We start from the raw sequence: 14,112 nt of genomic DNA, 5'->3' as shown, positions 1-14,112 counted from the left end.
TTTAACTGCTGTGTGTCTGCCAAAGAGTCCTCTATGCCCGTATATCATGAAGTTGTTGTATGATTCATAATGCATCCTGGATAGGGTCACATTTCTTTCTGTTTTTGTCATCAATGCATAACCATTCTGTTTTGTGAAAAATTCTGATTTTGTTTTCATTGTGATGTGAAATGAAACCACAACTTTTCACAAAAATATACATGGGCAAGAGACTGTCTTGATAGCCTGCTGGTTAGGGCACTCAGTTGGAATGTGGGACGGCTCTGAATTTTGATCGCTCACAACTCATGTGAGTGCCCAAAAAACAAGGGAGACCAGAACGGCACACAGTATTCCAGCTGAGATCTCACTCATGCCTTGTACATGAGTAATACCACTCCCATATCTTTCCTGGAAATACCTCACCTAATGCAGCCTAGGATTGCAATAGCCTTTTTTCATGGCTGTATCACATTGGTGGCTCATAATCATTGTGTGATCAACCAATACACCCATGTCTTTCCCCACCTCTGCCCTTTACAACTGGCAAGTCCCCAACTTTTAGCAAAGCTCATTGTTAGTCCTTAAGTGCATGATCTACACTATTAAATTTCATCCCATTTCTATTACTCCAGATATGGATGAACCTTGAAAACTGGGGTAATAGAAATGGGATGAAATTTAGATGTCCGAGTCTCTCACAGTAAAGACCAGGTTTACTCTCAGATAGATCAGTGTAAATCCAGTGTAGTCCTACTGAAGTGAGTGGAGTCTCACTAGAATAACTGAGATGAGATTCTGACCCTAAGACCCTATTCAATATAATTTGCTATAGGTTCACCTACCGGCTTTGCTCGATCACCTGAATCATGCCTGAATAGCCAAGTATTTCTTTGTCTTTCTTCGAGAGATGGTTGAAAAAAAGGATTATTTGTTATATGTTGAATTCATAAGACTAACGTGTCAGTGTGTAGCATTTTGCTCCTAACTGAACCAAATCTAATTGGCATGTACTGTAGGTCAGCTGTTTTGGCTTTCCATTCACAACAATTGACTGCTAAAATGATCCTCATTAGTAAAGCAGTGTGTGTGTGGTGTCTTAATAATGCTCCATTTCTAAATACCATTTGAAAACTTATCTGTATCAAGAAAACCTACTAAACTGTCACCACCACTTATTTAAAGGACTAACTTAGGAATTCCATTGGGGACTCAGAAGTTCCTGAGGCTGGGGAAACAGCCCATTATTACAATTGTTAATAAAATGATATCTTAAACAGCTATATTATGACTGATTAATGACAAATGCCTAAAATATAGGAATTCAGTTTGATAAAATCTGGCACACTACTACAATAGGTTAAAAAACAGGTTGACTGTGAAATGCCCTATACAAAAAGAAAACTTTGAGCCCTAAATGAGAGAAATGACTACACGTGAATTTAGAGGCAATAGCTTTATTTCTCTAAACAGATTTGCAAACTGTTTGCAATGTCTGAACAATCCGTGCTGTGGAAACATAAAGTTTGTCACAAAGACAGTTTAAGCATGTAGCTGAAAGCTAAGAGGCAGTTAGGAATGCGCTGACCGATAAGCATGGTCAGCAAGGCATGGGCGAAAGTTTTCTCAGAAACTAAGAAATAAGATAAGTAAACTGCCCTACTGTCTCTTTCTTTTAACTGAAGTTGTATTTTTCCATTTTAACAATAAGCTATGCGCATGCCTTCCTTTGTAACTATATACGGAAAGTTCCTTGTATACGTATCACTGTTTGTGCAAACTCACGGTTATTTCGTCTTTGTATTACGCATGCTTAATGCATTTTTGCTGTATAACAATGACCTGGGAATAAATCTGTATAAAAAACCTCACGTGACGCAGATCGGGGGCGCAGTTCATCTGAAGCTGTTGCCCCAGGTAATTACCTTGTTAATAAAGGTCTTTTCCTTGCCCACCCAAACAGAAGTGAAGACTGTGATTTCTTCTACAGTGCCATCCTCACAAGAACTTTATTTTATATTCATCACAGATATGGATTGGAGGTTTTCTGAGTTGAATACCCAGGCAAGACTCCTTGGTCTCTTGTAATACTAGTGTAACTAGTGAGCTAAGTGGAGTCACTCCTGGAATATGCCATTGTAAATGGAAAACCAGGCTTAGAGTTTATTCCAGTCATTCAGCACAGATTGTCATTTTCAAAGTTTGGTACCTGTGTTGCCACACCTGCAAAATCAACTAATGTGCCAATTGGAAACGGACTTTCACAGGCATGAAATGGGTAATTCAGCATCCCAAATGGCTGGTGAGCTATAGCACAATTACCCATTTTCTACGAATGGCCATTTGTGTGTGCAAACACAGGTTTTGTGCATGTGGTAGACGCACACACAAATCAAGTAAGCCAAACTCAGACACCCAGAGCTGAAAAACTGGTCCTACGTCTGAAGTACATCTTGGCAAACCGACCAAGTTTTGCTCTGTGATTATTCATGTGAAAAATGATAGCTTTCTACCTACAAAGACTGCTTATTCTATTTGGTGAAATATTTCTTCTCTTTTGGCAAATCTGTTTTTATTGCTGGTACTGAGATTTTTTTTTCTCCACACCAGGCTAGAGTCAAGTCATTACTAGGCCATGCTAGGTAGATGTGCATCAAGAGACAGTAGGCATTTTCTTTGCTTAGGATAGCAGAGTGGCTAGGTGAAAGGAGAATAAACAGACTGAATTCCCATTTTACTTCTGATGTCCTGTTGCCCCAGAAGGAGCCACAAACTAATTATATATAGAGAAAATAAACCAGTCCCTAAATATCAGATCAGCAGGTGAATAGGTGAGAAATAAGAAAGAAAAGGACAAAGACAAAGAAACATATATATATTTATGTATATCCGTATAGAGAAACCCAAAATGTTGTTATTCATAGAGATAGAACACCATTTTCTTGCCTGCAATTAAAATTTCTTCTGTATAATTTTATTAAAATACTCCCCAAAATAAACATGTGTAAGCACAAAACCTTAGTTCATTTTCTTCCCCTTTGCACTACCAACTTTAACTCCTTCACAATATGTACTCACCATTTTAGGAAGTGGCATGTAAAGCACCTGTAGGGAAGAACAGGAAATGACTTTTTTTCTTTCTTAGGTTTTTTTTTTTTAATTTGCTTTTATATTCCCTTGAAGACAATCACAGTAGTAGTTTGCATATGGGCTATTTATTCAGTAGTGTGGAGGGGGGGACACTAACTGTATGTTATGTTACCTACCCTTTTAAATATTCATTGAGCAGCAACCTATCCCTCATCCATGGAGCTTCATAAAGTATTAACTCTTTATGCAGGGGAGATCTCCATTAAATGCTGTAGACCAAATCCTGCAAGATTAAAACCATGTGCAATCCTATTAACATCAATGGGGCTGCAAGACATTTAAGACAGCTCAGAATTTGCTACTGACATCTTTGTTTAGAAACGTTATTTAATCATATTATTACTTGTATATAGCTAACAGTGTAGTAGGTAGTGGTTTCAAACTTCTGGATTGCTACTGTAGAAACAGGTGTGAAGACCAGGTCTCTCTCTGGAAGATTCATTATACAAAAATCTACCTTCTCAGCATCTTCCTTTTAATGCCTATTATGCTGATACATAAAGAGTGCACATATGTGCTGTGTGTCTTTGATTGCTGTGACTAACCTTGGATATAATTGTCTTTGTTTACCTGAGCTAGTCAGTGGCTACGCAGTATACAGTAGTTTTGGCCTGTATAAATCACTTGTACTTCTCTGAATATCTATCCCAACACCAAATTGATTTAAAGGCTAGCTATTCAAAGCAAAAACTCTTAGATATTCCAAGCACCTAGCTATCCACAGTGCCAGCAGTTCAATGTGGAAGTCTATTTTGGGTTGTCATGTAAGTATTTAAGCTACAGAGCACGTTTAAATGTGCGTAAATCTCATACACAGACCTGTACTTTGCTAAAGTGGGTGGAAATGGGCATACTTATGAAAGAATGCCTGATTTTCCTGTGGTGTCCATTGACATCTATAAGAAAGAAACTTCTGGCTGGCAGTTTCAGTGGAAGACAGCTCACCATGGCTATAAATCAAACCCTAGTGGCTTGATAATTAGAGGCACTGAACAACCACAGCTCCCCATTGACCTCAACTGGGACTATAGAACCTCAGCACCATAGAAAATTAGGACTTGAATATGCAAATTGCATATCTGGTGTCTCTGAAGATTTGTCCCAAATTATTAAAACACAGCACTAATAAAATTTGTATAATCATAGTAGAAGTCAAGATGTGGGCTCATTTAGGAAAGTTCCATTGAATTTAATAGGGACAGAACTAATAAGTGTCTATACCAATAACTCTAAAAATCTATAGCATTTAATAGAGAATTATCACATTCTCATAGGCTTTTTATCCATCCTATCAAATATTATAGTAGGAATTATAATTCTTTATTGAATTCAATAAAATGGTGCAAAAATTGAAATGTTTTAATTTTCTATTATAGCCTATAGGACATATCCAAAAGGGCCATAAAAAGTGCAAGAGACAAGAGTCCAGAGAAATAAATCCTCTCACAGAATATATTAGTCAATTCCTTCCCTTTTTTTTTTTTTTTTTTTTGCTGTGCAAAACTAGAGGACTCTACCACAAACAAGCCTTTTGCTGTCTTACTAGATCTGCAGGGTCAAATGCACAGAAGCCATAATTTACAAACATATGTACATAGTATTTGTTGTCCTTTGCATACACATCTGAAACAACTGTATCTACAGTATACTGTTCCAACAGGCAGCTCATATATTAAATGAAGGGCAGTTAATCTGAAAACGTGTGTTTATAGAGACTAAAGCAAACACATTAGGGAATTCCTTAACATAAAGTCGTGTGTTCTATGCCCATGTTTGTCGCTTTATATTAGGGCCTATACAATGTTTCTTCTATTCCAATACAATGACCCAAAGCATAAAGGATCATTGGCAGCATGGTTCAATATGAATGAGGCCTGAGCTACACTTAAAATTTAGGGGTGACGTAGCTACATCGCTCAGGGGTGTGAAAAATCCAACAAGTGTAAATGCAGCTAAATGGATGGAGGGATGTTTCTGATGACCTAGCTACCATCGCAGGGGGGTGGTGGTGTTCTTATACCAAAAGAAAAATCCTTTCCGTCAGTGTAGGCTGCATCTGCATTATGGGGTTATGTCAGCATGCCTACGGCACCGTAGCTATGCCAGTTCAGTGCCCTTAGGGTAGATGTGGCCTGAGTGTGGCTCTGGGAGTTAGATTCTCCTGAGTTTTCTGGGCTACATTCAGACCTCATGTGAGTGCATCTCCAGCTATGTGTCCTTGAACAAATCAGTTAGGGTTAGCTTCAAATACATTTACTCATGCTGAATTGTGAGCAGTTCCATTAAACCAATCATTAAGGTGCAAGTCAATATGAGTAAGGGTATCAGAATCTTGTACTTAACTATTCTGTGTATCAGTTTCCTTGCCTGTAAAATGGAGTTCATAATACTTACCCAGCCAATGCAGGGGTTGTAAGGATTACTTGTTACTTGCACATGGCAGTGCAATTTACTATTGATTGGGATATACTTTCATATAAGGAATGTGATTCAATTGTGAGGGGATGTCCAATTAGAAATGCCTGATAAATGTCTTTGAAAACTCTTGCACAAATCTGCATGGCTACAAAGTTAGATGTTCACCAGCTACTCACCTCCTGCCTGCTAGACCCTTCCAAATTTCAGCTGCTTTTCTGGTAGCCTGAAATTGTGTATCTCAAAACATGCTTGTCGGGTACTGCAGTATTGCTTGCCTGTCATCTTTCTGAGTACAAGCATTTTGTTGTATGCACATTTCAAGCCTGCTCTCTGAAATATGGCCCCAGGAGTCTTTATTCCTCAGAAGTCTTTCTACTGCTGAAGTGCTCCCTGTTCATTTTTAAAATGGATTTTCCTATAGAATGGAGAATACAACGTCCATTCTGATCATATATAAAATGAAGATTCAAAATTAATATACACATTACATGTACACTACAAATACTAGCTTCAACTTATAAAAACTGCACAGACATCCAGGCCTTTTGCTTACGGTGTGAGAGTGGCAAAGCGAATGGTTATTATTCGATAATAAGTCATTTAGCAGTATCATGTTCTCTTCCCAGATGAGCCGAAGTCCCATTGGCACTCCTGGGAGTGGTGTGGATGTATGACCAGCAGAAGAGCAATTTTGCATGTAATATTTTGCTTGATCTAATTTTAGGACTAGAATTATCCATTTTTGTTGTGCATGAAGCGTTTTTAACTTATCTAAGAAGCGCCTCATGCACACAGTAGTAGTTAAATCTGATTAGATGAATGGAACCTAAAGCTTTATAGCTATTTGTTTGGCACTGCCTGAGGGTGGTATCATACAGCACCAAGGAGCCATGGCCCAGCATACACCTTCATGCACATGGTTGCATGATGGCTGCTCCACCTGTTTATAGGTCTTCATTGAAGGCCTGAGCCACTCCTGGGGTAGAGTGCTTTCAATTCCTACGGACTTCTCTGGGAGATAGGGTTGCTCAACACCTACCAGCTGGATCCTGGTGGAGCCAGACCCTCAGTGAATAACCCTCACTTTTTCATTCCACAGTGATGTCCCAAAGCACTACAGTGCACAACAGAATTGGGTCATTTACTGCAGAATATTGATGGTGCAAGGTTTTTTTCTTTTAAATATAAAGATGCTCCTTTACTTAGGGAATTCTTTAATTCTCTTCTTTATGGTACACCATCCCAAAAATAAAACTCTCATCATGGCCCAAAGCACTGAGGCATATTATACTGTTACTACAGTGATTTAGGTCATTATTGTAGAATATTGTAGTATTCTTTGTATACTAGAATATATATGTATACTGTGGGCTAAAGCAACTGTTTCACTTAAATCAAGATGAATTATGCACCTTATCAGCTAAACCAACTGCATTAGGTTATGTGGTTTCTAAATATCTTTCCAGCCATAAGCTACTGGGGACAGTGACCATCTTTTTGTTCTGTATTTGTACAGCACCTAGCACAATGGGCCCTGGTCCATGCCTGCAGCTCCCAGGCACAACTGCAATACAAATAAATAAACAAACAAACAAATCATTGGGAGACTGTCCAATAAACAGAAGAGCACTATTATTTTGGAAATCTGCTTTGGTACATTTACTTCTCTCTCTTCCTAATTATACACAGGATGACCAAGAAACTTTTCACAAATAAATAAATGAAACATTTAAGAGCACAGAAATTAGAGCTGATTGGCTGTTTTCATCCAGGTAAGTTGAACCAAGTTATTAAAAGGAGGCTGTGGGGAAAAAAGCCCTCTTCTACATAGAGAGGTTTGGAATTCTTGCACCAAAATGACCACCCAGGTCTCATTTCAAATACTGACTTGTTTAAAAAGGAATATCAAAGCTCATGGAAGGGTCTGTTAGAAAATAACCTAAAATTGTGTCCTGAACCTGCAATACATTCAGTCATTCCAGCCACGAAGAAGTGAAAACCTTTGACCTATTCTCATGCCAACTATGAAAACGTCTATAAATGTCTATTGAAAGGGATTGATTTTCCCCCCATAGGAAAAAGAAATCTCAAAACCATTTCCCCCCTTCAATTCAAACTCTTGAGCCACCCAGGTGAATGGCAAGAGTTCTGCAATCTGGTCATTATAAACATTGAATAGGGTTAGAACATTATAAGCCACAATAATAATAAATCACTATTTTCAATCTCTGGGTTAGAATTTCTACTTAAAAAAAAAATACACCTCCAGCAGACAGAAAAATCTGCTTTGTTATACCAAATGGATTAAATACCTTTGATTCCTGGCTGGTAGTAGATGCTGGAGAGGGGGGCTGATCTGTGCTCTCCAGTTCATTCTCTTTCTCCACATTATCCACACTGACTTCAGTAGTGTTGCTTGGAGGAATCATTTTACCGCTAAAATAACACTGTTGCTATCGGGAAGAGAGCTGCAGTCCACTCCTGCTTTTGTTTATTTAATTTGTTCTTTCTTCTCCGTTCCTGCAGAGCAAACACACTCCTCTCATTCTCAGTTTGACTATTTTGAAGGCTAGAATTCTCTGGATTTTCTTTTTCTTTTCCTCTCCCCCCCCCCCCCTTCCTTTCCCTCGTCCTCCCCTCCCCTATGTAATTAAGCTGCAAGGGAAGTAAGTTATTGATGGCTCTGTAGGTCAGTTGTGTGTCTGCTTCTGTGTTTTTCTTGGTCCTTCTTTCCTCAGAGTGAAGCCTGGAGGTGTAGAACAGAGAGTCGTGACTGTCAGCCCAGTGATCAAATGGGAGTGAGCTGAAGCAGAAAGCCTGAGCTGCTCACACACTGTGGCACTGGAGGGAGGAGTTGTATTTCCAATGCCTTGAACGGCTTTGCAGGAGCATGTGCTGTCATAGTAGTGAAAGAAAGTAATGCACTCACACACGCACGCAACAACACATGAGGCTTGGAGCTGTTTTACCTTTTAGTAAGGCTCAAGATATGGGAGCGGGGCACCATTTGAAGAACTGCAGCTGCTCATTTATGTTCCTGTAAAACTTACGATGTTTGTGTTAGGGGGATTCCAGAAACAAAGAAGAAAACATCCCCACCAAATAGGGACATTACAAACTAAAGCAAGCTAGCACTTTTAGACCAGGAAGCTCCCTCCCAAACTTCTTGTTAAAAGGGCACGTGAAAGGCACACAAAAAACCCTCCCTGGTAGCACATGTCCCAGGGTGAATAGGAAATGCAGGCAAAACAGCATCGCCCTGAGTGAGGCACGTGGAATCCAGCATGGCAGCAGCTGTTGGAAGGTCAAATAAAGCATCCATCCCTGAGGTGCACAAATCCTACACGTGGAGGTTGCCACAGTGATAATGCTAGACGAGTGACTAAATGGTGGTGTCCAGTGAGCCAGTGGGAAGCCTCTCTCCCCACACAGCTGAGAATGGTGTTGTCACACCAGGACCCTGTACAGGATGCTCTCTGTACAGTGACTTCATAGCAGAACTGTACCTGCTAACAGAATTCTTTGTTTGCCCTGTTGTAGTTAATGCCATTAGGGCATCAAAAACAGCACTTGGGTCCCTGGTTTTAGGGCTGCAATGCCAGCTAAGATTGAGGGCAGGGGAACACAGAACTCACAGCAGTGAATTTGGCAGGGAAGCATATTTCAAATTCTGTATTTTAAAAATTCAAACCGAGTCCTAGACTGTGCCTCTCTGACCCTGGGGGCCCTTCACCCATGTGTGGATCTCACCCTGCAGCATGGAATATGATGGTCAGGTATTCCATGGCACCATCCCTTCCGAGAGTACCTGAGATAGAAATGGGCAGGGACTGGAGTGGGCCAATAGCAGGGGCCATTAGGCGGGAACTGGTCAGATTTGGAGACAGGGGCATTGTCTCTCCTTCTAGCCCTGCAGAGACTATTTTAAAAATAAAGGTAACCTAGTTCCAGACCTCAAGAAGAGCTCTGTGTAAGCTCGAAAGCCTGTCACTTTCACCAACTGAAGTTGGTTCAATGACAGCTATTACTTCACCCACCTTGTCTTTCTGATATCCTGGGACCAACACGGCTACAACTACACAGCAAACTGCAGGTCCCCTCTATTCAGATGACCCAGCTCAGCTGTGGGCATGTGAGATCCTGTCAGGGAGATGTTGGTGGAGGCACACGGGGACTCTTTGGGATGGTCCTGGTCTACTACTGATTTCAGGCAGTTTTGGAGCAGCACATTGGGTCATCCCACAGAGGGCGCATCTCCCAACCCAACCGAAAAATGTAGAACTCCAAAAAGAAATTTTCCTCCTCAGAGAACCCCTCCCTGGAGTATTTCCAGCCCATACTTATTAGTTTGAAGCCTGTACCTGTGTTCTGTTAATGATTAGGGAGCTCAAACATGTCTTGTATTAAAAGATTTACCACTCATCTCTAAAATAAAAATGAGATCCTTTAAAGAGACTGAGTAATACTTAATGCTCCAAGTATTGTAAAATTATGGACATATTTTGTATTAAAAGCTTGTAAACGTCATGAATGTGAGAGTGACTTTCCTTCCATACTTGGTACTCAATTTTTTTGTTTTACCAAATTAGTACCGACACCCGCTGCACTCCCTTCCTTCTCCCAATTACTCACTTGTCAGCCATGACTGATCTATCAGTTACTTGACAATTCGCCTAGGAAAGATGACTCCGAGCTCAAATCTTAAAAATGCCTCCCCCCATCAATAGTGGGTTATCAGAAATCAAATATCCAGCATAATAAAACAGAGTGATCACATTCAATAAACCTACCCATCCTCCCCCCCCCCCCCCCCCCCCCCCATCATTCTTGAAAAGTTGGCTGTGGGATTGATGCTGATCATTCTCCTGGTGAAGGTTCTTGCCTGAAATGCGAAGTATTGCAGCCTGACACTAAATTAGAGGAAATGAAGCAGATTCTCTAATGAAAAGATGAGTATAGATTTTGGAGCAGGGAAAGGAATTTTAATGAATAAAACACAAGAGGCCAGATTTTCAGCCCTGGCTGAGGCTGCATGAAGCAGCTGTAAAGCTGTCTAAAGTCACAGCCAAGAATTCCCCTGACAGGAGGATCCTCAGGTGGTGAAAAGCCAGCATATATGGCTCCATGCCACCCACTCTTCCCTACACATAGGGTGCAGCATTAGGGGCAGGGACTGTCAAGGAGCAATACACAGTGCTCCACTGATCCCCAGCTGACAAAATGCTTCCTAAAGGACAACTGCACCCAGCACCATTCGCTGCAGCCCTTAGTTTGTTCTAAGCTACCCCTGGGCTTTTTCAGCTCCCAGCCAGTCCCCAAGAATGGGGGAGTGAAATGGTTGCACAGAGTATGTCTAGCACTGCAAAAAAATAAATAAATAAAAATAAAATCCTGTGGCAGAGAGTATTAGAGCCCAGGTCCATTGACTCAGGCTTGCTCTACGGCGCTAAAAATAGCAGTGTAGATGTGCCCGGCTTGGGCTGGAGCTCTGGCTTTTAACAGCCTGGGCTCCAACCCAGGGAGGAACAACTACACCACTATTTTTAGCCCCGTGGCACAACCCCACAAGCCTGAGTCAGTTGACCTGGCCTCTGAGACTTGCTGCTGCAGGATTTTTTTTGATTGAAGTGCAGATGAACCCTTAGACGCATGTTTCTTCCTACTTTCTTCAGCTACACTAAGGGTCTATCTACACCATGGAAACTATATCAGCAGCGCTACATTGCTGTAGCTACGCCAGCATAACCCCATAGCGTAGATGCAGCGTGCACTGATGGAAGAGGTTTTTCTGTTCCGTGTAGGAACACCACCTTCTCAGATGACAGTTGCCACATCAACAGAAGCATTCTTCCGTCCACATAGCTGCAGCTGCATTGGGAGTTGGGCCAGCATAGCTACATCAGTCAGAGGTGTGGATTTTTCACATCCCTGAACGATGTAGCTATGTCAGCCTAACTTTGATGTGTAAACCAGGCCTAAATCTGAACTCCATGCCCCAATGTCTCCATTCTATGCCATTCAGACACAAACCTCATGATAGATGTTTAACACTCTTTTAAAGGAACCAGTATAGAACCTATTTACATGAACATAAAAATGAAAACAAATGAGTTCAGCACTAATGAAAGGGTTTCTAGCAGACATTGAGACTAAAATTCTCTGCTTATTAATGGGTGGGGACCGGAGGGAGGCGGGGGAGGGAAATTACAGGCCTGATTCTTCACTGCCTTGAACCATGTGTGCAGTCATGTACACCTGTGCAAAGTGGGTCTCACATGCTGTCCGATCAGAATGGTAACATTCTGCTCACACTTTGCGCAGCGGTAGAAAATAACCACATCAGGTGCAAGGAAGTAGAGAAGCAGGCCCTGGACAATCCCAAGCAGAACCTTCAATAGAAGGTCAGAATAAAGAGAAGTAGGAGACTCTTTGAAGCCCACTTCAGATCTGACTATGCAGATCTAGCCAACCTAGGAAATGCTTAGATTGCTGGGTACCATAGAAACCTTAAAATAGATAGAAAAATGACAGCAAAGGCAGCTGCAGTACATGTTGCCTCCGCATCAGCCCCTCTGCCTTTGTGTGCTTCAACCCTGTTCTGGGGGTACTTCTCTAGGGATCAAATAGTAGCTGGGTTTCTTTGTCTGTTTAGTACTTTGCCTGTCTGCTGAGATCAGCAACAAATTTGCCTTTGAGTACCAGTATGACAGTGATTGTATTTTAAATGTAGATTAGCATTGCTCAGTTGGCTAGGTGTATTGTGGATCCTTTTTTGGGCTATCATCTATTGGCCATTGATGGAAACAGGATACCAAACCAGAAAGCCCAACAGTTTGCTTTAGTATGACCACTCCTACGTTTCTAAGTAATGAGCTTGCAAGTATTTCTCAGCAGACAGATATTGCACCCTCATAGGAAACAGTATTACAAAGAGCATCGGGTGGCTAGTTTTTTTTTGCTTGCAATTAAACATGCCTAGTCTGCCTTTAATACAGTCTTATCAGTTTATCTAGCAGATAATGTAGTAACAACCCCCTAAGAGTTTGTTTATCAAAATGCCTTCTTTGAAGAATACAAACAACCATCCCTTACACTGGAATCATGAATCAACTGGTGCTGCAAACGTATTCAAGTCAATTGGGATTACAACAATGCTTTGCATTTTGGCTAAAGGATCTCAAAGTTTAAGGGCATAGACCTCCCAGCACTCTAGGGAGTGCTCATCATGAATAAAAAGAGTAGGCGTGGAAGACACCAAACTCTAGATTCAATTTTGGAATGAAGGAGGAGCTAGAAGGAACCCAAACATGAATTTTAATTTCAAAATGGTCCCTCTCTCCAATAACAACATGAGTTATTCAAAATCTGGATCCAAGGTGTGCAGCTTGAGCCTACCTCTAGTAGAGAACATTTCACCCAGCACTAGATTGAAATAAAGCTGCGTAACAGCATGTAGCACCACTAGACAAAAGTCTAGGATAGGAAATGAAGAATGCACTTGAAATTGCAAGGAAAATGTAAGAAGGCAGACTATAACTATACAAGTAGAAATTTAACCATGATACTGGAATGAATACATGCACTTTTACAGAAAGCTCTATCGGACCCTTAGAAATCACCAGTGGTCAGGACCTGAATTCACATCTCTGCTAGCAGCCTGGAGACCTCTATCTGTATAGGGATGTTGATTCAGAGTCCATAGATTTTAAGGCCAGATGGGACCATTGTAATGATCTAGTCTGACCTCCTGCATAACACAGGCCACAGAACATCCCCAAAATTATTCCTAGAGAATAGCTTTTAGGAAAAGCATGCAATCTTTTAAAAAAAAATTATCAATGATGGACGATCCACCATGACCCACAGTAAACTAAGGACAGAGAGCCACCTACTGAACCACTAACGCCTCTTACTGCAGTCTGTAGATGCTCTTAGTAGGTTTATCATCCATGTAGTGACCTAACCCAATTCTATTTAGCTGGGGAAATCTAACGTGATTATAGTACACAGTAGCATGTCTTGTTTTTTAATAAAAGCCAATACAAACTGAATTGGAGCACTGTTCTGTGGTGATTGTAAATAGAATCCAAAATAGGATTTGGTGCACTTTCAAAACATAACTGGTGGGGCACTTTAGCATCTACGTGCATATTTGTTACACAGATGTCTTATGGTTTTGCACCGAAGTTTAAAAAGCCAGGCACATACAGCATTTTTTGTCTTGGGCACCAGGAATGTACCATCACTAATACGTAGGCACAAACATGCATGCTGAATTCAAAATGAACCCTGCTGGTTGCTGCAAGTTTGCAACACTTGTGCTACCATGTTCTGATGAAGAAGAAAAAAGATTTCTGAACGTACCAATCATCTTTGTTGGGAGAATGATGCTTTTCAGTAGTGGAGGACATGATTCCTTTTCGCACAGTGAAAACAATTAAGTGTCATGCCATGTTGCAGGATGAAAGGCACCACAGAAACATAAGAAATGATCATTATCAGGATCAACATTGCACTCTCTTGGATTAGTGTGTTTGTCAAGTATTATGTAAATTAATACAAAAG

General features: G+C 40.9%; 1 protein-coding gene across 1 annotated transcript in view; it reads right to left on the bottom strand.

Annotated features, from left to right (window-relative positions):
- Positions 1-7,976, bottom strand: part of STAC (SH3 and cysteine rich domain) — a 100,551-nt gene extending 92,575 nt beyond the window's left edge. Inside the window, exon 1 of the mRNA XM_067560845.1 lies at positions 7,860-7,976. Coding sequence (XP_067416946.1) covers positions 7,860-7,976 — 117 coding nt within the window. The remainder of the gene's footprint in view (positions 1-7,859) is intronic.
- Between the last annotated feature and the right edge of the window lie 6,136 nt (positions 7,977-14,112).

The sequence above is a fragment of the Emydura macquarii genome, unplaced genomic scaffold, assembly GCF_026122565.2.
Source record: "Emydura macquarii macquarii isolate MOO-44397 ecotype Brisbane River unplaced genomic scaffold, CSIRO-AGI_Emac_v2 contig_2321, whole genome shotgun sequence".
NCBI lineage: Eukaryota > Metazoa > Chordata > Testudines > Chelidae > Emydura > Emydura macquarii.
The sequence above is the reverse complement of the archived record's forward strand: the minus strand, read 5'-3'. Positions and strand labels throughout refer to the sequence as shown.